The sequence below is a fragment of the Salvelinus sp. IW2-2015 genome, linkage group LG18 (assembly GCF_002910315.2).
Source record: "Salvelinus sp. IW2-2015 linkage group LG18, ASM291031v2, whole genome shotgun sequence".
NCBI lineage: Eukaryota > Metazoa > Chordata > Actinopteri > Salmoniformes > Salmonidae > Salvelinus > Salvelinus sp. IW2-2015.
In genome coordinates this window covers 7276661-7302241 of record NC_036858.1, presented here as the reverse complement: position 1 = coordinate 7302241, position 25581 = coordinate 7276661, and the positions used below count along the sequence as shown (strand labels likewise).

The 25581-nt window shown below is 42.5% G+C and overlaps 2 protein-coding genes across 9 annotated transcripts in view; one reads left to right on the top strand and one right to left on the bottom strand.

The window, feature by feature from the left end:
• LOC111978568 (rho GTPase-activating protein 22) overlaps positions 1–6130 on the top strand; it is a 37303-nt gene extending 31173 nt beyond the window's left edge. For all 3 annotated transcript variants that reach the window (XM_024008683.3, XM_024008685.2, XM_024008684.2), the window contains 6 exons: positions 122–329; positions 2239–2371; positions 2545–2618; positions 2735–2856; positions 3139–4099; positions 4375–6130. In XM_024008683.3, coding sequence (XP_023864451.1) covers positions 122–329; positions 2239–2371; positions 2545–2618; positions 2735–2856; positions 3139–4099; positions 4375–4597 — 1721 coding nt within the window. In that variant the 3' untranslated portion in view covers positions 4598–6130. The remainder of the gene's footprint in view (positions 1–121; positions 330–2238; positions 2372–2544; positions 2619–2734; positions 2857–3138; positions 4100–4374) is intronic.
• A 105-nt stretch (positions 6131–6235) lies between these two features.
• Positions 6236–25215, bottom strand: LOC111978569 (mitogen-activated protein kinase 8). 6 transcript variants are annotated; one of them, XM_070448268.1, is made up of 12 exons: positions 24911–25215; positions 18758–18938; positions 18186–18315; positions 17757–17815; positions 14354–14492; positions 13958–14123; positions 12456–12527; positions 11664–11846; positions 11111–11235; positions 10451–10514; positions 9731–9812; positions 6236–9443 (listed from the first exon to the last, which is right to left on the bottom strand). In XM_070448268.1, the coding sequence occupies exons 2-12, from the start codon at positions 18877–18879 to the stop codon at positions 9281–9283; spliced, it is 1305 nt and encodes a 434-aa protein (XP_070304369.1). In that variant the 5' UTR covers positions 18880–18938; positions 24911–25215; the 3' UTR covers positions 6236–9280. The 6 variants fall into 6 exon arrangements, with proteins under 6 accessions (XP_070304369.1, XP_070304370.1, XP_023864455.1 ...); XM_070448269.1 differs by lacking the exons at positions 12456–12527; positions 24911–25215 and adding exons at positions 13362–13433; positions 21841–22083; XM_024008687.2 differs by lacking the exons at positions 12456–12527; positions 24911–25215 and adding exons at positions 13362–13433; positions 21841–22083 and having other exon boundaries at positions 6236–9438; positions 9735–9812.
• Positions 25216–25581: the final 366 nt, after the last annotated feature.

Sequence of the window (25581 nt, the reverse complement as noted above, 5' to 3'; positions counted from 1 at the left end):
CTTWCCATTGATTTGTCATTTTAATATGTTAAAACTTTTTGAATTGAATGAATGACAACCATCATAAAATACTGAAATACAGAACCATATACTGTATGTAAACCATGTTTTTTGCCTGCAGGGATATTTGGCCAGCATTTAGAAGACACCGTCCAGTATGAGACGAAATTTGGGCACCGCCTGGCACCTCTTCTGGTGGAGCAGTGTGTGGACTTCATAAAGGAACGAGGTCTGGATGAGGAGGGCCTCTTTCGAATGCCAGGGCAGGCTAACCTGGTAAAGGATCTACAGGAAGCCTTTGACTGTGGGGATAAGCCTCTGTTTGACAGGTAGATCTGCATTCGCTGTTATTGAATGGCAAAAAGTGCTGACTTGCTATTTGTTCAGCTGGATGTAGAAGTGGTGACCACAGTAATGGTGGCAGTGGTCAATTATTGACAGTCAAATAAAATKAAATGTTATTAGTCACATGCGCTGAACACAACAGGTGTAGACCTTAGTGTGAAATGCTTACTTCCAAGCCCTTAAAAAAAGTTTAAACATTTGGTAAATAAATTAAAGGAAAAATAGTAACACAATAAAATAACAATAACGAGGCTACATACAATGGGTACTGGTAATTGTGAGGGGAACGGTCAGTCGAGAGTAATTGAGGTATGTGCATGTAGGTAGAGGTAAAGTGACTATAAATAGATAATAAACAGATAGTAGCAGTTTGTGTGTGTGTGTGTGTGTGTGTGCGTGTGTGCGTGCTGCGTGCGTGCGTGCGTGCGTGCGTGCTGGTGCGTGCGTGCGTGCGTGCGTGCGTGCGTGCGTGCGAGCGAGCGAGCGAGCGAGCGAGAGTTTATGGTTAGATTCCAGTAAGAGAGTAAGTGCAAAAGGGGGTCATGCAAATAGTCTGGGAGCCATTTGATTAATGGTTGTTCAGCAGTCTTATGGCTTGGGGTAGAAACTGTTCAGGAGCCTTTTGGTCCCAGACTTGGCTCTCCGTTACTGCTTGCCATGCGGTAGCAGAGAGAACAGTCTATGACTTGGGTGGCTTGAGTTTTTGACAATTTGTAGGGCATTCCTCTGGCACCGCCTGGTATAGAGGTCCTGAAGGCAGGAGCGTCAGTCCTAGTGATGTACTGGGCCGTACACATTACTCTCTGTAGCGCCTTGCAGTCGGATGCTGAGAAGTTGCCATACCAAGAAGTGATCAACCAGTCAGGCTCGGCCCTCCTTTTCCTGTAATCAAAAATCAGCTTTTTTGTCTTTCTCACTTGTGGGAGTAGTTGTTGTCCTGGCAGTCCTGGCAGGTCACTGACCTCCTCCCTGTATGTTGTCTCATCGTCGTGAGTGGTCAGGCATATTACCGTCGTGTTGGATATCGTGTGTGGCCTCGCAGTCGTAGGTGAACAGGCGGTACAGGAGGGGACTAAGCACACACCCTYGATGGGCCTCCGTGCTGGGGGTCAGTGTGGCGGATGTGTTGCTGCCTACCCTCACCACCTGGGGGCGGCCCATCAGGAAATCCAGGATCCAGGTGCAAAGGGATGTGTTCAGTCCCAGGGTCTTTAGCTTAGTGATGAGCTTGGAGGGCACTATGGTGTTGAACGCTGAACAGCATTCTCATGTAGGTGTTCCTTTTGTCCAGTTGGAAGAGGGCAGTGTGAAGTGCAATAGAGACTGCGTCATCTGTGGATCCGTTTGGGCGGTATGTGAATTGGAGTGGGTCCAGGATTTCTGGTATGATGGTGTTGATGTGAGCCATGACCAGSCTTTCAAAGTATTTCATGGCTACAGATGTGAGTGCTACGGGGCGRTAGTCATTTAGGCAGGTTACCTTGGCGTTCTAGGGCACAGGGACTATGGTGGTCTATTTGAAACATGTAGGCATTACAGACTGAGTCAGGGAGAGGTTGAAAATGTCAATGAAGACAGCTGGTCAGTGCCTGCTCTGAGTACGCATCCTGTACTGTGACAGTGTATACACACGAGGCTGGTCAGGGGAGAACGGCTCATAACAACGACTGGAATGAAGTGAATGGAATGGTATCAAACATAAGTAAACCATGTGTATGATGTTTTGACTTCATTCCATTACAGCCATTACTATGAGCCCGTCCTCCCCAATTAAGGTGCCACCAGCCGCCTGTGAAACACACAATAAATCCCTCTACTGTTGGCCACTTGCTATTGGACTGATTCATACAGTTAGTAGACSACTCTAGATAACTATTTTGTACCCTCTTGCAGTAACACTGACGTCCACACGGTGGCATCCCTGCTGAAGCTCTACCTCCGTGAACTGCCTGAGCCTGTGGTCCCTTTCTCCAAGTATGAGGACTTCCTCTCCTGTGCTCAGCTGCTGGCCAAAGACGTGGAGGAGGTAAGAGACACTTCTCTGCACTAGTTCCAGTTCATGTTAGTATTCACACTATGACACCGAAGCCAAAGAACAGAACTGCTCTGTCATTCGATAGAAGCCAGTGTTCAAGTACATGTTGTCTATGTGAAGAAACAAGTGATGGTGATACTGTATGTTCTCATCTCATCTTTTAGGGTGTACAGGAGCTGGGCAAGCAAGTGAGCAATCTTCCTCCCGCCAACTACAATCTCCTGAAGTATATATGCATGTACGTCCATAAACATACAACTCCTTCTTTTGAAKATCTCAAATATCTTGTTTTATCACGGTGCCATTTTCATATCGTTTTAATTCCGTCCCACCGTGCCATGCCTTCCTTTGTAGGTTTCTTGACGAGGTCCAGTCTCACGCAAACAAAAACAAGATGAGTGTACAGAACCTGGCCACAGTATTTGGACCAAATATCCTCCGACCCAAAATGGAGGACCCAGTGGCTATTATGGAAGGTGTGAACTCTCATTCATTTTATATTATACTGATATTAATAGGCACTGTATTAATCATATGAGACATTCCTAATATTTTTTTTATACAACTGTCTGGGAGGTATGAGGCAGAGTAGATACAGTACATTAGCCTTTGGAAAGCGGAGTACAGAGAAACGTCACTATTGCATGTTATCTATTCATGACTCATCTTGTCTATCTCTAGTTCATAAAACATGTCAAATCTAAAGTAGAGCAGCGTTGTACRGTATAGTTCCTTATTGTTTTTTATTTCCTGTAAAGGGACCTCCCTAGTCCAAAGCCTCATGACCGTACTGATCAGTGAACATAACCGTCTGTACTCGGGGAGGGGGGAGCTGGAGGTCCCTGTTCCCCAGCCAGAGGTGACCCTCCAGGGCCAACGGCTCCAGCAGCACAGCATCGGTGGCTGGATCTCTGAGGAGGACCTCCAGAACTGCCCCACCAACCCCAACGAGGACCTCGCCTGCAGCAGCGCCTCTTCTCTGGACGCAAAGCTCTGTGCTGCCACCACCCCTCCACCTAGACTAGCTCCTTCAGGGAAGGGGGAGACGGTGGTCAGCCCCAGCAAGCAGACCAAGAACCTTCCCTCCTGGAAGTACTCTTTCAAGGGCACCTCAACGCCACGGCCCCCTCCTCAGGTCGACGTCACCACTGTGTCCCCCAGTGGCAACTGGCTGATGAACGGGCTGTCCTCTCTGAGGAGCCACAGGCGCACCTCCTCGGGGGAGCGTGTCAGGGACTCCACTGGCTTTTCCCAGAGACTGTCCACTTACGACAACGTCACATCTTCCTCCAGCATGGGCAGTGGCCCTAGTGTAGCCAGCACGCCTTGGTCTACCTCCTCCTGTGACATCTCCGCATCCGACTCAGGCAGCGAGCCCTCAGGGCCTAACTGTGGTAATGGGAAGGGTCTAGAGGAGTGCCAATGGCAGGAGCTAGCCTCACCCCAGGGCCCGGGCCAGGGTCAGARGGGAGGCCGGGTGGAGGAGAGAGTTGGAGATAGGGTCTCAGAGCAAGAGCAGGACAGTAGTGAAGCCATGGAACTGTGTGTTAGCAGTGCAGGCTGCAGTGACAACGGGAACACCATAGCCAATATGGTGGTGCCGTCCATCGTGACGCCAGAAGACCATGATGGAGGCTCCAAAGCACTTACCAGCCTGGTGGAGGGTCTGAAGGATGAGCTGAGGAAACAGAAGGTGGCCTACGAGACCAGGATCAAAAAGTAAGTCTGCAAGGTTATTTATTGTACTATGGGGGTTTATAAGTCAGAATTTTTWATGAAACTTCTGAGAAACAGTTCATGTGAACATAACAACAAAATATGCACTGAGTAGATTGATTCCTAGTGTCCCAAAAAATCAAAGGACTAAAGTATTTCCCCTCTAAAATACTCAATATTGCTGTAAATCTGTCAACAATCTTTCTCGGGTTACATGTATTAAGGAGCGCCAGCTCTACATTTGTGTAAATCAACATGTGTGTGTGTCCCCCCTGCAGGCTGGAGGAGTCCAGTGCGGCGCTGTGTGCTCAGATGGAGCGTCTGGAGCAGGAGATGGAGCAGGAGAGAAAAAAGCAGCGGATGCTGGAGATCAAGCTCCGCAACTCAGAGCGAGCCCGTCACGACGCAGAGAACAGGAACCGGCTCCTGGAGAAGGAAATGGAGGACTTCTTCTCCACTCTGGGGGACCTGGCTCTGGGAGCAAGGACTAGTGACATTTAATAGCCCTGGTTATAGACCTCTATAGTCTCTTCCCACAGCCGAGTGCCATGAGTCTGGCAAGCAAGACTGACAACTACATGGACTCAGTGAATAATACTGCATGTTGTCCAWCGCAGGCAGCTGCGTCTCTCAATGTTTCCTCAGGCCTCAAAGTGTGCCTATGACTACCATGAGTATCTATCTGGATGGAATTCCGTGTCGTTTGGTGACAAAGCCTCGGTCCTTGGTTTACTCTGGTCAACTCTGTCAGTATACTTTTAATGTAAAGCAAAGGGTTTCAACTGCTACCATTATGACTATACAATAATCCCTGCTGTGTTAATCATATGCTGCCTACAACAGTACACAATATGCAAATACAACATTACCAAAGCTGGACTCTGCTAAGGACCAGGGTTGAAGCCGCCATGTTGGTTTGGGGCACATGAAGCTGTCTACTGCCCTCAAAGGAACAATGAAGAAGTGTGCTGGCTGTGCCTTTGCAGTCTTTTYGAATTCGATAAAAGAAAATGTTGCGTGCTTGTCCAGAGGTGTAGTTAGTCAATTACTGTCAATAATACTCACATGGTACATGTATTGCTTAACTTTWTCACTACTCCAAATTTGTTGAAGAGCCACATGTCATCCTCAGAGTCACTTGCAGTATGATGACAATCGTGGAGGTGCTTAAAGATGGTGGCCCCCATGTACTTGCCRCAAATACCTCGTTTGATAAGTTCGCTGTATTGCTCTCCTGTACTCCAGTGTTGTCGTTAGCACAGTATACATGATCCCAATTCTAGCTCCAAGAMGCCGGCGATTTAAAAACAAAGTATAATGTTCTGATTTATTGGCGTGTTGAACCATGTCGCAGGCTGTAGTTTAAAAATCCAGTCTATAGTGGTAAAACAATGAAGTCAAACCTGAATTCTGACATCTTTATGCACCGCCATTAATTGAACATTTTGAAAAATGGTGTATACTTTAGTGAATGTAACTGTGTTGTTGATCAAGCCAGCCCTGTAAATTGAGCCTAAACTAATTCTTAAAACATTGATATAGATTTGAATGGATAACAATTATATACATTTCCCAGAACATTCTCATGTGAGCGTTGCATGTGGTGAAACTGTTGATAGAATCCCCTTTTTCAGCAAATGATTACTGCTACTGCATAGAAATGTCTTGAGGCTTGAACACGAAACATGATTTGGTTCTTGAAGACCACTATAAGCAGTATAATAATGTGCATTCATTAAGGTAATGTGACTATTTTTTGTTTTTACATTTTATACAGACTCTKTTCATATGCTAATGTTTACAAGGTGGTGTTTTGAAAGACGACCGTTATAGACAAGCGTCTAGTGTTCGCCCTGTCGATGATTGCAGTTGAAATGTGTATCTCTTAAAACAAACTTAGGCTGAATGTTTCTTATGTCTTTGATTAAGATTTAAGTTGCTTATTTATTATGAATCTACACACTTGTAATGAATGGCATTATGGCAATATGAGTAAATAAAGATGACAGGTGTCATTTCGTGACTGATACCTTATGTACGGGTCAGCAAGCTTGTGTTCAGTGCATCTTCTACTTAGCTCAGAGTGTCTTACAATTCCAACACATTAAGATCAAGCGCAAAAAAAAGACCTACAAATGCACGAATCAAATTGTTTCTTTTATTTGCAGTACATGTTTTTTTTTAAAGTTGGCATCATCAGATCCCAGTGTTTTTATTCCAGTAGTGTACTTTTCATTGGCTGCGGTCGGGATGCAGAGCCAGACATGTTGAACTAGTTGCATAACAAACCAGCACCATATATATATGAGTTTGTTTTTAGGCATTACTTATCTTTTACATTTTTTCCTTTATCATTATTTGGCCTGATCCCAATCAAAATCTATTGGCCATGCATGATATAACCGCCTCTGGCCATAGATTAAGGACTGGTATAGGACTGATTACGTAACATCATAGATTAAAAGTCACAAGGAATCATCCTAATTCATAAAAAAGGAAAACATGGATTGACAGTACCAAACATTTCTCTACCTTCAGAAAAATACAAAGTAACAGGCTAGATCCATCACTTAGTTTACTACTAGCATAATTTGCAGAAGGTATTGCACATGAACTGTAAAAACAAGAGGGAAAAAGAGGGGGGGGAGAAATGACATTTACATAAACAATTCTCTTTACTTCTAGGTGAAGTACACACCGTACACAACTAGAAGTTTCCTAACATTGACAATAGTACACTCTCAAATAAATAAATAACGGAATCTGTATTCACATGTCTTCGATAGCTAATCATGTGGGCAACTAGGTATCCAAGAACTTGTAGAAATTGAGTGTGAGGTAGTTCATCAAAGCCTACTTAAAAATCACAATTACAATTGAGAGATGTGATAGAAAAGCAAAAAGCCACAGAAAGTCAAACAATTCTGAATGTGTCCCTAATAATGCTGGGTTAAGAAACAGAAGAGCACTTAAAATAACAAAAAATGTATCATAATTATGAATTATAACACAGCTACTATAATAATGGATACATATGATTGGCTGTTATTCTGCATACCTTCCCCTTCGACCATTCAACAACACACTACATGGTATTTTACATTCTGAAACAACTCCATCATTTAGCACAGGCATTCTTCAACACCACCGCATAACAGCTACACTGCCACAGCCACCATTCAGYACAAATACATTTGGCTTAATATTGAGGAAATGAGGCAAAACAGTATGATAATTTCCCTCCTAAAATCATCAAGCACATTCTCATTATGCAAAGTAAAGCCGCAAACCATACACACCTACCAGTCATTGTAATTYTTTTTAAACGTATTTTACTTTGATGAAAGACCTACTTTGATAAAAACTGCCCCCTTTCTGAAACATTTTCAAATGTATGAGCTAAAATAATCAGAAGCATACATCATCCTCTTGACAGAACATTGACCGTAAAGTTGGAGACTTACCAATGCCGTAGGAAAAGAAAATGTACAATACATATGTATGAACTTTCCAATTTGTAAGTCGCTCTGGATAAGAGCGTCTGCTAAATGACTTAAATGTAAATGTAATTAACGATAAACGCCTCAAATGTGATTGACTTATTTGTGGAAACTACTAGTCATTATCAGGAACTGTTATTGACCTCAACACAACAGGCCTACTCATCCTCTTCCTAGATACTCAGGAATGAATGCTTGACAAACTACAGGCACTTTTTCCTTTTAAAAGCTTTTTTTTTTTTAAAGGACACCATTATTGCATACAGTTCAGAATCACTGATTCACTTGGGTTTTGAGGTGGTTCTGTAGCTATTTTGTGATGTACTAAGCATAGGGTGACATTTATTTAGTGCATGCATACGTACAAGTTCTGCAAAGGGTTCAGCCAATTATCTTCTCTGAGATCCAGCTTATTACTTACGTATTGTACACTCATTTTCCAATTTGAAATGTTCAATACACTGCAAGCTGACTGCACACTTATATTACATGAATAACATGAGCACAGATTAGGAACCTTGTTTCTTTAAATAGTTTGTTTCTGCGCTTTAAGCCTGCAGAATGTCCATCCCTCCAAAGACAACCAACATCACTACATACACAAGCCCTCTCTACGTCCCTGTTTTGGACTCAATCGAAACACATTCTTCATATACCTTCAACCGTCTCAAGTCATGTGTTCTAACTAGTAACATACTATTTCTCACAAAGCTCTTCAGCATACACCTGTACAGTACGACCACGTTTCTCAGTCCTAGCGTACAACATAGCCCCACTGTCAAAGAAAGAGTAAACCTGTAGAAAATAATCACTGGAGAATAACTGACCAGTGGCTTCAGCACTGACAAACAAAGAAAATTATCAAAAGCTCCTTAGTTTCCTTTCTGGACCTATCTGCGCCATTTCCGTCATATACTGTAACACCCATAATATTGGAAAAGAAAAYTCAGACAAAAATTCAACAACAAAAAAGAAATACTAAATGTCTTCTTTTACCAAAAGAGAAAATGGTTCAGGAATCTAACAGCATTTTGAGATATTTTAAGACTAAACTAATAAGAAAAGAAAAAAAGAAAGCGGTTTAATAAACTGTTTTTTTTTCTTTCAAGGAGGTAGTGACTCACGAGGAAAACTGTATATCTCAAAATCCAACCCAATGGATATGCATTAAACAGTATTCTATATGAAAGAGATTAGAATAGACAAAGAAATAGTAATATTCGGAAGGGGAGTACTAAAATCATAAATGATGGGTAGAATGGCTCACTGCAAACTAAATTTGAAAAAAATATATTCACCATAAAATCTGTACAAACTCATTCTACATTGATATGGCCAGTTGAAACAGCAGTAGCCTGWAATAGAAGTAGATGAAACTAAAAACAAAGATACAAAATCAAAGCATGTAAAAAGCTTTTACAGACGTTCTCAAAATATCACYATTGGCCAAAACTGCAGCGTAGTGAAATCATAAAGTTCTTAGGTTAAAAATAAATTGATATTACAGCCTGGACTAAAAAATATTAATAAAATGTAATAAAATGTAGTAGTACTTTAAGGGGAAAAAATGTTTTTTCTTCTTTTCTTTTTTTACAAACAAACAAACATCGAAACTGGCCTAAACTCTACACCATTGAAGACAAGTGTAGGGACTGGTGGGACAGGGACCAGGGCAGGGTGATGGTCATCTGCAGCAGCCCAGCGGGTCCGTGTTAGAGGCCGTCTCCAGGCTGCTGTCTGTGTCCGAGGCCAGGGTGGGGTCAGTGGACATGGAGGACACATCGTTGGCGGACGAGGACGACGCAGAAGGGTGCTGCTGGACGCTGCTGCTCACTGCTGCACCTGTGCTACATGTATGGAGAAACAGAGAGGGGGTATCAAGTCAGACTTAAACCACTYCTGGTTAGGCAGAAAGAGGAACGGTTCTTCATTAAGAGCTGGATCTGGAACAGAAGTCAACTACGGGCAGAGAGACCGTGCCAGTCTCAATTTGTTGCTCCCACACATAGTACTCTAGAACCAGGAGATTTCTCTGACCATAAGACCTGACCAGGAACAAGTTATAAGAMCTAGTTATAGAGTATAACTATCAGAGTTTGAGTGCTAGGTTGCCCTTGCAGAAAACTCTCTAAACTAACCTAAAGACGCTGGCTGTCCCCGGATCACTCCATTCTTCGTTCTCTCCTCCCAGTCCTGGACTTCCATGTATATCAAATCTGCAATGGATCACAAGATTTAGTCAAAAGAGTGCCTACAGTTGAAMTTCTGGTAACTACACCAAAACTCCCAGGTTTTCCAGAAATTCTTGTCAGAAGATTCCTGGAATTAGGAGGGAACAAGCAGGATATCTGGGAATCTTCCAACTGGGATTTCTGGAAAAACTGTGAATCTCGGGAATTTTGCAACCCTAGACATGAGACATAAACCTAAGAAGAACATGACAGACAGGAACATTGCTAGCATGATATGACACGGAGTCCACACTTGAGAATAGAGCATAATAAACAGGGCTCCGCTAGACTTGGGTGTGAATGCCCTGTCGTCATTATCACGCTCCCAAAGGAAGCAGGGTTAGATCACCAGACCAGGTTTAGATTAGACAGGGAGGGGTAGGATGCACCATAAACACGTCTCACTTTAGACAGGCATTTTAGGACAGAGACAGACAAAGGGCAAAACCTGCATAAAACTCAAATATTAAGATTGAATGTCCCACAAGAACATCTTGAGATGTAGAGTCTTAGTAGAATAATGTGCAATTGCAATGTAACATAGTGGAAACATTTAAACATGCTCAAAGTGTATGAATCAAAGCATGAGTAAGGAAAATGGCTTCTCTCGCTCTCTAATGTACCTTTCCACTCCTCCACCGTGTGCTCCCTCTCATCCAGCTGCTTGTCTGTGATCAGCGGTGGGGGCTGCAAGAGGAACAGGACAGGGCACAGTGTACTTTAAGTGGGGTGTCATGGGGACTGTTGGCCTTCTCTTCACTTGGCTGAGTCACAATCAAATTTGATACATTTGCACAAGGCGCTGCACTGCAGCCAAATCTACACGTCTCAAGGCCGATTTTGTCAGTTGTGAGGAATGTTTGCATGCGAGTGACTGAGTGGAGTGCAACATCTCATTCTCCACCCCCGCACTTTACGGTAGCCGGGGTCTGATTGGTTGACAGAGGAAAAATGGCAAGTGCACTCTCGGTGATGACGACCTGGCTGTCAATGGATGTCAAATCCAGATCCCCTGCTTAAACAGTCAGGGAGTTTTATGATCTGATCCGGGCTAAGCTTTTCACAGGCAGGCAAACTCACAGGGCTTTCATCATTTTGCGTGTGGCTGTTTTGACGTTCCCTCTCAACACTCAATGTGTATTTCGAGGCATATGCACGCATAAAAAATAAAAAYACACACACACAGTAGATCTGAAGAGTCATGTTATTATCTAACGTAASAGTAGATCATTAACACAAGAACCACCCCTCCACGCCCACATAATGGGCCAGTAAGTGCTTACCGCCTCCACTTCAGTTGGATCATACCACACGTTGATGTAGGGGTGCTGGAGAGCCTCGCTCACAGAGATACGTTTGGATGCATCTATTACCAGCATCTTCGATAATAGGTCTCTGGCTTGACTTGCTGCGAGACAATTGAGACAAATAGAGAAATTAATGGCGTGGGAAAATTCCCCTCTCATTCCCTCGGCTGACATTCACTGAGCTGATAAATTAGTGTAGTGGGCCAGAATAGAGTCCCTTAGTCAAACATGATCCGAATCAAAGCAGAGTAAGGCTTCAAACCACCACATAAAATACTATTCATGATCATCAGACTACTTTCCGTGGAATTTCCAATTGATCACATAAGTCGGACTCGATTAGTTAGTGCATATCAGAGACAGTGTTAGGCACATAATATACTTATATTCAGCAAATAACTGACTACTATATATGGGATATTCTAGTCATACAGACATGTATGAGACATTTTGCATTTCACAATGATACACCATACTGCAGTTTCCATGCTTGGGGTGTCCCCCAGGGGCGTGTGCTCTCCCCGCTTACCTTTCAGTTTGTTGTGCTCTGAGTCGGCTGGGAAGAGGACGTCGGGGAAGAGCTTCTCGAAGGTATAGCCGGCATAGCGGGGTCTGTTTTCCACGTAAGTCCTCACTGACTGGTTGAGCTTCATCAGGAACTCCTGACTTGGAGTCCCCAGCTGCTCGATCACCTTGTTCCACTGATCAATATCTGACGTTCCAACATGTAAGAAAAATGCTGCAAAGAGGCTTTTCACAAGCGGAATATTGGCAAGGTTTTGTGCTTGTAGTTGGGATAAAGGAGGAGGATTACGGACACTGGACACAGAGGAGGCGAATTTCTTTCACTGTTGACTTTGTAGAACAACTGTGATTGAGGAACCAAGGGAAAGCTGTTCGATCGCCTCTTCTCCAGTGAGACAGACACAAAGAAGACTGAAAACAAAGCCACAAGCCTCGATGTGGGACTGTGTAATGAGTTGAAGTGATCAGAACACTTTTCCCTTGAGTTGAAATGGCCGCCGACAGGTACAAACCCTTTCACATATACCCAACCCAGTGGAAAGTAATTTGGATAGGGTGAAAGGTCGCTGGTTTCAAACCTTAAGCAGACTAGGTGAAAAATCTGTCRATGTGCCCTTGAGCAAGGGACTTAACCCTAATCGATCCTGTAACTCGCTCTGGTTAAGAGCATCTGCTAAATGACTAACATGTAAATGCAGTATGATACGCTGACCACCAGAACACACACATAACAAACACATACACACAAATATTCACACACACAATGGAGGGACGACGAGGGTCCAGGGAAGGATACGATCTGTGCCTGGGAACAACACACTACCTCGGACCATTTCTGCCATGATGCAGCCAATAGACCAGACATCAACTGAAAAGTGGAATGACAACCAAATTAGCATGCAGAACTCAAAGCAATCCAAAAAAATTAATAATAAAAATCATAAAACAAGGAAGTAATTACGATGCAGACAAGGTGATGTGTGTGAATACAAACAAAGAAAATGAAGGCATGCCAACTCTCATGTCAAACCGCTGTCAGTGTCCGACTAGGCAGTGCATCRTGATAAGGTGAGRGTTTTTTGGTTCACTATCTGGCATATTATTAAACAAAGTGGAAGTGGRCCAAAGAACTGCCTACATTGGCTTTCGACTAGCAAGACACTGACACCCGAGGCCTGCAGAAACTGTATTATGACAGCAGAAATGCATAAAACCCTCAAGATTTTCACTCGGGCAAATTAATACTATTAGTTTAATAGACAAAGTCCAATTTTTGATCATTGATAAAAGATCGACCAGTCAATCATTGATATTAGATATTCTGTGTAAGGACAGGGTCCATTTCTTATTTTCTGCCAAAATGGCTGCTTATCTTTGAAGAAGTACATCAAACAATATGATTTAAAAGGATATCTTTTGCAATTGTGTTGGTAAAAAATGAAAGCGCAAAACACTGTCGAATTCTATTTCAGGTGCTTGTTGCATAAGTGAGAAGTGCATCAAGCTACAGCACTGGGTGCTTTGGGGGATAGAGGGAAGGTGTGGGGGGGGGAGTGGAGGTGTCAGGCATATCAGAAGATAAATACATTTTGACAGTTGCTCTTTGACATGATCTCCGCAATCCATTGTAACAAGCCTTCAAAAATAAACTGATGTTTTTTTCAAATGCAGAACTGAACTGCTTCAAGCAGCACAAGGATACAATCCCTTCCTGGAAAAAGGATTTTGTGGCGAACCATTTCTGCCATAATGCAGCCCACAGCCCATATATCCACTAAATATGTGTAGCATAGAAAGAAGGAGAAGAAGAAAGGCAAAGCAAMAAGTCAGCAGGGAAGTTTGGGTCGTTTTTAGACACTGCAGGGATGCCCATATTTTCAGGCAGTTTTTTTCCTCGTATTTAATCTTTGAATTTTATCGCAGCGAGTCCAATGATTCGGAGATATCAAGCCCCATCACATCTGCACATTCTTGCAGTAAACGTTAATTGTTAAAGACAAGCCAAACTAGGGACTGGATCACACTGACATCTAGTCCAGCTGCGYCGTCTCTGGACAGCCTCCTACAAAACACAAGCACTACACCTGCTGTGCACTGGCTCTCTATGCAGCAGGAAAGGAACCCACAACGCATAGCCAGGCGTGCCACCTACCCCTCTGACTGCGACACTGACACGGGAGAGGGGGGGGGGTGTGGCTGAAGGTGGGTGTCTCAGGACCTTGTGGGCGGGGCATGCGACAAACAGCGTTCTGCGGCACGCACAGCTCCAATTGGCCGATCCCTCGGTCGCTCACTCACCATTGGCCTGGTAACCCATGCCCAATATGACTTCAGGGGCGCGGTAGTAGCGGGTCACCACGTACGGGGTCATCAGGAGGCCCGTGGCCGCTGTCCTGGCCAATCCAAAGTCCAGGATCTTCAGCGTGCAGTCAGACTTTACCACGATGTTGCTGGGTTTCAGATCCTGAGGTTGGGGGACAGGAGGGGGATACGCTTTAGAGATGGATAACTCTCTACCGATGCTTAAGTTCCATTCACACCACACCAATGAAATTWATTTTTATTMATTGTATTTTTATTTTATTCTCCAAAGGTGAATGCATTGTAAGAGAAGGGAACCMTTTAGGAATACAAAGGAGGACTGGGTCATATTAAGGTTGCTTGGCCAGGCAAGGTGTGGTGGTGTGTGCCCACCCTGTGTATGATGCCCGCGGCGTGAAGGTGCTTGATGCCACACAGCATCTGGTAGAGCAGATAGGACAGCCGCTCGTGGTCCAGCTCCATCTGAATCACCTGGCACAGGTTGGCATCCATCAGCTCCATCACAATATACCTGGGGACGGATACAGAGGAGGGAAGGGAGGGTGGATGACATTACACAGAAAGATGTGCAGTGCACACGTATACACTCACAAACGTATGCATACACACAGATACACCCACACACATGAAAGAATATGCACAGAGTGCACACGTCTCGCGTTCTCACTCACACACCAGGGCTTCAGACTGTGACCATTKAATTGTTCCGACTGGTGCAAGCTGCACATTCTACCTGGTCACCTCAATCAAAACGTCCTATTTCTGGGTGGATAAAACCATGAATTTGTTCAACAGTGAAGTGCATTATTCTCATGATTCCTGTAATAAAAGCGTACCTGCTTGTTTGCTGTAATGAGTGAGCCTCTCACACTCTCTCCCCCCTTCATATCATTTCAATTGCAATTGCGGGGGAAATGCCAAGAGTGTGAATGCCAAGAGTGTGCAAAGCTGTCCTCAAGGCAAAGGGTGGCTATTTGAAGAATCTCAAATATATTTTGAATTGTTTAACACTTTTTTGGTTACTACATGATTCCATGTGTGTTACTTCACTATTATTCTACAATGTAAAAAATATAAAAATAAAGAAAAACCCTTGAATGAGTAGGAGTTCTAAAACGTTTGACCGGTAGTTTGTGTTTATGCTTACTAACGCTCAAAAGTATGGGGTGAGTTAGAAATGTCCTTGTTTTTTGAAAGAAAAATMTTTTGTCCATTCAAATAGATCCGAAATACAGTGTACACATTGCTAACATTGTAAATGACTATTGTAGTTGGAAACRGCTGATTTTTWATGGAATATCTACATAGGCGTACAGAGGCCCATTATCAGCAACTATCACTCCTGTGTTCCAATGGCACACTGTGTTAGCTAATCCAAGTTTATCATTTTAAAAGGCTAATTGATCATCAGAAAACCCTTTTGCAATTATGTTAGCACAGCTGAAAACTGTTGTTCTGATTAAAGAAGCAATAAAACTGGCCTTCAGACTAGTTGAGTATCTGTAGCATCAGCATTTGTGGGTTCGATTACAGGCTCAAAATGGCCAGAAACAAAGACCTTTCTTCTGAAACTCGTCAGTCTATTCTTGTTCTGAGAATTGAAGGCTATTCCATGCGAGAAATTGCCAAGAAACTGTAGATSTCGTACAACGCTGTGTACTACTCCCTTCACAGAACAGCTAACCAGAATAGAAAGAGGAGTGGGAGGCCCCGKTGCACAACTGAGCAAGAGGACAAGTACATTAGAGTGGCTAGTTTGAGAAACAGACACCTCAAAGTCCTCAACTGGCAGCTTCATTAAATAGTACCCGCAAAACACTGTTCTCAACTTTAAAAATTGAAGAGGCGACTCCGGGATGCTGGCCTTTTTCTTTGCATGGATGCAAAGAAAATGCCATATCTCAGACTGGCCAATAAAAGAAAAGATTAAGATGGGCAAAATAACACAGACACTGGACAGAAAACCCTAAGTTTGAGGTGTTCGGATCACAAAGAAGAACATTCGTAAGATGCATAAAAAATTWAAAGATGCTGGAAGAGTGCTTGACGCCATCTGTCAAGCATGGTGGAGGCCATGTGATGGTCTGTGGGTGCTTTGGTTGTGGTAAAGTGGGATATTTGTACATGGTACAAGGGATCTTGAAGAAGGAAGGCTATCACTCCATTTTGCAACGCCATACCCTGTGGACAGCACTTAATTGGAGCCAATTTCCCCCTACAACAGGACAATGCCCCAAAGCACAGCTCCAAACTATGCAATAACTATTTAGGGAAGAAGCAGTCAGCTGGTTTTCTATCTATAATGGAGTGGCCAGCACAGTCACTGGATCTCAACCCTATTGAGCTGTTGTAGGAGCAGCTTAACCGTATGGTATGTAAGAAGTGCCCATCAAGCCAATCCAACTTGTGGGAAGTGCTTCAGGAAGCACGGGGTGAAATCTCTTCAGATTACCACAACAAATTGACAACTAGACTGCCAAAGGTCTGCAAGGCTGTAATTGTTGCAAATGGAGGATTCTTTGACGAAAGCAAAGTTTGTAGGACACAATTATTATTTCAATTAAAAATCATTATTTATAACCTTGTCAACATCTTGACTATATTTCCTATTCAATTTGCAACCCATTTCATGTATGTTTTCATGGAAAACAAGGACATTTCTAAGTGACCCCAAACTTCTAAACGGTAGTGTGTATATATAAATAATGGCTGAGAACTAACAATCAAATAACAGCTAGACAGTCAGGGAGAATCTTAAAAAAAAAAAAAAAATAATAAAAAAAAAAATGTTAATGGTCATTCAGGCCACATGTCCATTGATTTTGTTATAATGTTTGAGCAGAGGAACACAGCATTAGCCATGGCAAAATACATAGAATTGAAGGAAATTATCTTAAAACGGCAAAAGTGTTTCTCAGCTCGATGCCAAACTGTGTAGATTAAAAACTGCAAGTTACCTTTCTAGCTAATAAATTATGTTAGAGTTTACAMTTCCTCTTCCAATAAACTGTTGGGAGGTCAAAATAATAACTGTCGACCAAATCTATTAATTTTAAAATGTTTATTACTTCTACTTGCCATTATCATTCACCCAGAACTATGCCAGTTATGGATTTATACATCTAGTTTTTCTGGATCTATGTCAAGTAATGCAAGGGGGGAAAAATGGCACAGCAGCCATTTTGGGAGGGGGTGTGGATGACCACACACCATAGCAGTCATCTTTTAATGATGACAAGATGTGATTTCTTTTTTTTGCTAACATATGATGGTGGTCCCTCGGTCACCGGTTTTCCCTGGGCAAGAAAAGTTTGAAAAACCCTGGTCTATTACACTTCTTAATAAAGCATTGTAAATTACTTCATAAATGACTCAAATGTATTCTATTGTGTGATGCTGCAGGATACATACACGCACACAAACACAGGAGTGGGYTGCTCCGCCGTCATACTCCGTCATAGTGCAACGGGCTTGTTTACCCCCCAGCCATGATGTTCATTTTTCTTTTTAGATCCAAATCAGAAAGACAGAGATTCTCAAAGTACCTCCCTCCGCTCTGAGAATGAATCACATTTCCTCCCATGCACTACAATGTACTAACCCTTCAGTTATCCCACAATAGACCCTGGTCCCCACTACACTGTACAAAAAACACACATCCAAAATATACTTTTGGCCATTTCAGCACTACAGCCTACCAGGGAACAGAGATTATACAGTATTGCAATTTATCCTTATTGATTTTATAAGCAAAGKCGACGATGACGTTACTTACACATCTTGAAATTCTTCCAGCGTCTTCTGTGGCGTGAATACATTTAATAGGCCAATAATCTGTGGAGATATAAGATGCATCAGTGCATCATAGTYGTGTGAGCAGCGTATGTAGGAACATTGCATTTCACGCTGACAATATGCTGCCTAAGGGCGAGCTAAAACTACAGAAGGGTTCTTCCGAAAATGAATAACACCACATCAAATAGACAATGACATTTTAGAAAAATGARTCAAGAATTCATGTAAGAGCTACAAGAGGATCGCAGCATTCTAGAATGATCTGTGGTGATCTTACATTTTGGTTCAATTGTACAAGAGAAAATGCTTTCGCAACTTTCTTTTCTATAAATTGGGACAACTCCCTTTCCTACTTGCTGTTCCCCTTTTTCTAATCAGACACACAGATTCAGAGAGGTGAATAGCTTACGTTCTTATGGTTGACACATTTCATAAGCACCAGTTCTCTGTAAGCTCTTTTGGCATGGGTCTGGTTCTGGAAAGGCCGGCTGAGTTTTTTAATTGCCACATTTCGTTCAAGGTTGTGGTCATACGCTGAGCTRGAAACACAAAAATACAAATGTACGTCCATACTTTATGATGTATCTGAAGAAGGCTAGCATTAAATATATATATTATTAATGAAAGATGAGTTTTGTTCCTTATTTCCCACATCCTAGATCAATATCAGGGTCCAAATGATTGAAGTGTAATACCGGACCAATGGCAAACATATAGCATATAAACAAACTTAAAGCAGCTAATAACGTATCATATTGACTTCCAATGCCATTTCAACCTACAGCAGCTAATAACGTTTGAATCACATTGACTTCCAATACCATTTCAAATAGCTGGCAAATTGTGATATTTTATAGTATGATTCAGACGAGATGTTCTTTCCCAGAGTAACACACACAGTTCTAACATAGCCACTGGAAAATGAGCATTTGGCTACAGGGCATCTCTTTTCCTTTCCAATTCACAGCTCCATCTACTCACCAGACAATCCCTTGTGCTCCGGAGCCTATGGGTCTTAAATTCTGGTAGCGCTTCAACACCGTAAAAGTGGAATCCCCGACGTCTAAACTGTAATACTCCTTTTCACGCTTATTCCGATTCATGATGAAATCTGGACAAAGTGTGTGTTTTGGGCATCCAAGTGGGACTTCTGTCTCAAGACCTAAGACAGAGGGAGAAGAAACAGAAAGATAAAAAAGCAATTAGCATATTATCAGCTTATTACCTGGACCTTCCAAGCCATAGCTGTCAATCTATGGGAATACGATTGACAGAGGCTGCATTGTGTGTCAAAATTCATGAGGCGAAATGATTCAGTATATGAGAGAAATCAAGTCCTCCCTGAAAAGCGATGACATTTGGGTCATTTAGGCTAGCGAGGGTATACTGCGTTACACATACAGTTAATCTAAATAGGTTTAAATGCATTACAACACATTATAGTTCTGGGTTTATAGGATTAGCTGGTATTTTATATCCCATCATAAATCAATATACTGTACAAATTCATTCCAGGATTTGGATCACAGCTTTCAAAAATGCAAAACCAGAGCACTGCAAAGCAAAACATCAGCCCAGCAAACTGTCTGGTACCACCAATCAATTGTGGTCTAAACAGGGACCAATGTTTCAGCCACAATTGTGTTAGCCTAAGCTGGCCAAACCTTCAGCTCAAAAAATCCATTGCATACATCCTGCTTCTACAGCTTTAAAAACATCTCCAATATCAGAAAACAGAGAGGCATTTCCTGGGGGTTGTGGCTGTGCTTTGCTAGCATTTGAACTAGGGCTGTGAAGATACCAGTGTCGCAATAYGTTTTCCATGGCAAAAATTAAAACACAAAGCAGACCACACTCTGGTCCTTTAAAAACCTGCTATATGTAAAATACTGTGTGGAAAAGCAGGGAAAATAAATAAATGTGACTCTGGATGACACTAAAAGTATGTTAATTTCAAACATTAGGGCTGTTTTCCTAAAGAAGTTAAATCCACTTCGTGTTTTGTTTCCTTGCCACAATAGTAACGAGAAGTCCGGGCTCGATTTTAACATAGAAAATGTAAAACAAACACAATGTCTTTAGATGATTGTTCAGGCGAGACATTGGCCAGCGCTAGAAAAGTTCATCACTAGCTTATAGAGAAATCCCACAGCTATCACAACAAGAGGGACTAGTACCACTGTCCAAAGACCATTTGAGCATGCAGAAATGTACATTTAAGACTCATTGTTCAGGCAAATGGAAGAAAGTATTGAGGCAGAGAGAGAAAAGGAGAGCGGGAGGGAGCACTGGATTTGATAAGGAGCTAGAATAAGAAATCATTAGTCAAATCTAGAACATTTGTGCTGAGGACATTTTCACTGGCTGATGGCTGCACGGTCAACAGACCATGACTTGACCTCCATAGCCTATACAGCCACCCCCTTCCCCTTTTCCACATGAAGGGGCGTTCAGCAGGGTTTTTTCATCCCGGTTGAAAGGCATGTCAACGGCCTGAAGCCCTGCTATGAGATGGAGGGACTAAAACAGGGTTTGGAGAAGCCTGAACAGAATGCTTTACCAAATTCAAAATGAAATCGTTTCCGTGCAGTCGCTCCATCCAATTGTGTGCTCTGGAGCAGAAYGAATGGCGGTGTGAACAACAGGATGACCATAGCAATACAGTCAGATTAAATTGAATGATATGCGTGTAATTTTATTAAAACAACATGAATGACACTTTTTTTCCACCACATTATCACTGGAATGTGAGCATTTTTATGACATGTCAGTTGGTCTTTAGATGTGAAACTTAGATGAGCGCTGCTTCAAATCACAGAGAATCTGAGAGAATGTGCGATCAGAGGGAGGCAGAGAACCATAGCCATGAAGCATGTCGTCGCGCTACATCGTCTGACGCTGTTTCAAGGTCTCTCACTAATCACACGTTCGCGGTACGGGGCATTTCAGTCAAATGGGGGCCATTTCATTTCAAGGAATAAATTAAATGCATAACTGGAAGAAAGCTGAACATGAAAATGGGTTGTTCAAACTTTCAAACCAGCTGTCAAACCATTCAGGGCCATCCATGACTCTCTTTCATACCACAATGCCCAGCTGGGGTCTACATCTAACCTAAATTAATACGACTTCTCACATTATCTATGTGTTTTTCTGGGATTCACCAGCCTACTTTTCCAGCTAAYGAAGACACWGAAGCCTATCACCACAGAGCAGACATCACGATTAGAAGCAATGTGCCAAAAGCATCTGGCTTCATCTGTTACGGAGGTCATTCTTCTATATGACACACCTGGAATGGTTAATGAAGGTGTCCAAAATCCTTCAAAAACAACATGCAACACTAAACATCACCGAAATTGTATTAATCTTTAATTGAATAGATRGTCAAATTAAGATATGATTTAACCATATTTACATGATAAATAGCGTTCATATTATGATAGATGGTTGTCGATGTGACCATAAAATCGTCGATTCATTATTCTGCTATTCTTAGGTATATTGGATTAAATGTAGACAAATTGCAGCTATACACCTCTCACCTGTTTAATAGAAATCGKCTTGACGCACTAGCAGCAGGCAATAAGTTAACTTGCACTCATAAGTTTATACTAGTCCATTGGTGGTAGGCTAATTGTCAAAAGCCCATTTATGACCGAATGGTGGGCTTGTGTTTCTCATTCATTTTAGAAATAAGGTGATGTTACAAATCCAAATATAGCATGGCAAATGTAACCACGCCGTTGATGTTGTCAGTAGCCTATATGCCGCGAAGATACTTAGGTCGTTGTTACAATGTAGCACTAGCTGTTAGCAGGTAGTTAGTCTTACAAATGTAACGTTAGCGCATTTTGTAGCCTCTCGTGCGCGTTTGAGAATATCCAAGCCATCTTTTTTTTATTCGGTGCATGTCTTTAAAAGCCCAAACTTGACAATATGGTCCAGCTAGCTAATTGCTGTTRTTTAATGTATTTTCTGTGTTCTTTGCAACCCATCAGTGCGAATACCCTCCCCCACTGCAAACAATAACATGTCTTATAAAGGTTTAATATCGAACTCACCCTACTCCAAAAGAACGCGTTAGAAATTCCAAAACTGTCAAACCGCGGTTTCTGGTCTTCCGTTGAAATATACAGCAGAATGTTTGAAGATATTATATTATTTCTTCCTTAGTAGGACAACCTCTGAATCCACTGCGTTTCCTTCCACTGGCAGGCCTGGTTCTGCCAAATACATGTGTACTACGTAGCCTAATCTTTGAGTCCGTGACACAGAGGCATTTTCTGCCATTTCATACCGATGTCGTCGAAACCTTGCGATGTTTGCCGGAAGTTGCCGATGAGAACTAGGTGACATTCAAGAGCAAATCGTCCTGCGGTGTTGTATAGCCTACGGTAGCCTGCCTCTCACGGTATTAGTTTATGTAGCAACACTATGCAGGACAAATTAGAGGCATTTAGGCATTTCACCTCTGTGATCTCGCCATAATAAGCACACGGACTTACGCGCGTGCATAGAGCGAGAGAGAACCTACAGCAGCACCTAGATCTTCTGCACAGATTCTGCCAGACCTGGGCCCTGACAGTAAATCTCAGTAGAGCAGTGGTTCCCAAACTTTTTATAGTCCCGTACCCCTTCAAACATTCAACCTCCAGCAGCGTACCCCCTCTAGCACCAGGGKCAGTGCACTCTCAAATGTTGTTTTTTGCCATTATTGTAAGCCTGCCACACACACACTATATGATACATTTATTAAACATAAGAATGAGTGTGAGTTTTTGTCACAACCCGGCTCGTGGGAAGCCGGCTGCGACAGAGCCTGGACTCGAACCCAGAATCTCTAGTGACACAGCTGGCAGGATATTCTGAGCGCAGCCCTACCCAGAAATCTGGCAGTGGCTTCTGATTAAATTAAATTTTCACAGAACCACTTGTTGCAATTTCGATGAGGCTCTCTTGTTCAGGTATCGGTAAGTGGACTGGAAGCATGGCATGAAAGGGATAACGAATCCAGTTGTTTGTGTTGTCCGTTTCGGGAAAGTACTGGCGTAATTGCGCACCCAGCTCACTCAAGTGCTTCGCTATATCACATTTTACATTGTCCATAAGCTTGAGTTCATTTGTCTTCATTAATTGACCCCCCCCATAAACATAATGGACATATACCAGGAGCTGTGCCAGGCCCGTCACGTCTGTTGACTCATCCAGCTGTAACGCATAGAATTCACTGGCTTGTATGCGAAAGAGTAATTGTTTCAAAACATCTCCTGCCATTTCACTGATGTGTCGTAGAACAGTGTTGTTTGAAGGCATTGTCTGTATAGTTTTTGTTGGCCTTTTCCCCCAGCATTGTCCCAGCCATATCCGCGGTAGCAGGAAGAATCAAGGTCTCCACACAACTTCCTGACTTGTTGAGATGTTGCTTCAATATATCCACATAATTTTCCTGCCTCATGATGCCATCTATTTTGTGAAGTGCACCAGTCCCTCCTGCACCAAAGCACCTCCCAAACATGATGCTGCCACCCCGTGCTTCAAGATTGGGATGGTGTTCTTCGGTTTGCAAGCCTTCCCTTTTCTCTCCAAACATAACGATGGTTATTATGGCCAAACAGTTCTATTTAGTTTCATTAGACCAGAGGACATTTCTCCAAAAAGTACAATCTTTGTCCCCATGTGCAGTTGCAAACCGTAGTCTGTTTTTTTATGGCAGTTTTGGAGCAGTGGCTTCTTCCTTGCTGAGCGGCCTTTCAGGTTATGTCGATATAGGACTCGTTTTACTGTGGATATAGATACTTTTGTACCTGTTTTCCTCCAGCATCTTCACAATGTCCTTTGCTGTTGTTCTGGGATTGATTTGCACTTTTCACACCAAAGTACGTTCATCTCTAGGAGACAGAACGCGTCTCCTTCCTGAGGTAGGACGTCTGCTGTCCCATGGTGTTTATACTTGCGTACTATTGTTTGTACAGATGAACGTGGTACCTTCAGGTTTGGAAAATGCTCCAAGGATGAACCAGACTTGTGGAGGTCTACTATATTTATATTATATTTGGCTGATTTCTTTAGATTTTCCATTATGTCAAGCAAAGAGGCACTGAGTTTGAAGGCAGGCCTTGAAATACATCCAAGTACACCTCCAATGACTCAAATGATGTATTAGCCAATCAGAAGCTTCTGAAGCCATGACATAATTTTCTGGAATTTTCCAAGCTGTTTAAAGGCACAGTCAACTAAGTGTATGTAAACTTCTGACCCATTGGAATTGTGATACAGTGAATTATAAGTGAAATAATCTGTATGTAAATAATTGTTGGAAAAATTACTTGTGTCATGCACAAAGTAGATGTCCTAACCGACTTGCCAAAACTATAGTTTGTTAGCAAGACATTTGTGGAGTGGTTGAAAAACRAGTTTTAATGACTCCAACCTAAGTGTATGTAAACTTCCGACTTCAACTGTACATGTCTTACTACTCAAAAGTCATCTTTGTAGCTAAAAATACTTGAATCAGTAATAGAACCCATTGCCCTTTTTGGTTGCRAGGTCTGGGATCCGCTCACCAACCAAGAATTCACAAAATGGGACAAACACCAAATTGAGACTCTGCATGCAGAATTCTGCAAAAACGTCCTCTGTGTACATCGTAAAACATAAAATAATGCACACAGAGCAGAATAAGGCCGATACCCACTAATTACCAGAAAAGAGACGTTAAATTCTACAACCACCTAAAAGGAAGAGATTCCCAAACCTTCCATAACAAAGACATTACCTACAGAGAGATTAACCTAGAGAACAGTCCCCTAAGCAAGCTGGTCTTGGGGCTATGTTCACAAACACAAACAGACTCCACAGAGCCCCAGGAATTGAATTGAGATTGGGTACCGGAAATCCCCAAAAGTCCCCACAAGGATAGCAAAACAAGGAAAATTCTCCCAGCTAATTATTCTTACTTTTTATCTGTGCATTTGTTCTCGTGGGCCTAAGCTATTTTAGGTTTAGGGGTTAGGTTCAGGGTTCAAATCAAATTAAATAAAATAAATTAAATAAAATTACATAAATTAAAAATTTATTTTTCACATGCGCAGATACAACAGCTGTAGACTTCATTGTGAAATGCTTACTTACGAGCCCTTTCCCAACAATGCAGTTAAAAAGTAAGAAAAATTGGCAAACAAAAGTCACTGTGGGGACGACCACGTGGATGCACTTGACTGTGGCGMACTCCTCAATGCCATCRGATGAATCCCGGAACATATTCCAGTCTGTACTACGAAACAGTCTTGTATCTTAGCGCCCGCTCTCTGGGTGAGCATTTTCTTCATTGCTTACGGCTTGTTGCCGTTCTGCCGATGTATAGAAAAAACAGCTAGATTTATATTTCCCATGTCCTGGTTCAGCTACAGCTCTGAGAAACATAGGATATTACAGATCACGTTGATAGGCTAGTTGATAGGCTAGTCTCGAACGGAGCTTGTCCAGTTTATTCTCCAGTGGATTGAACRTTCGCCAATAGAACGGAAGGGAAATGCGGTTTATCCACTCGCCTACCCAGTCTCATCTGGTATCCCACACACTGGCCTCTATAACGCCTCCCGGGATGAGTAGTATGTCCTTCGCCCCAACTAATTGAAGTATTATTCCCTTCAGCGTCATTCTTTTAGGGTTACAATTAGGGTTATTGTCAGGAGTTAGGTGTTAGGTTTAGCGTTAGGATTTTGAATGGAAATGGTGTGTGTGTGTGTGAGAGAGAGAGAGAGAGAGGGAGAGAGAGCGTAAGAAAATAAAACAGATAGCAA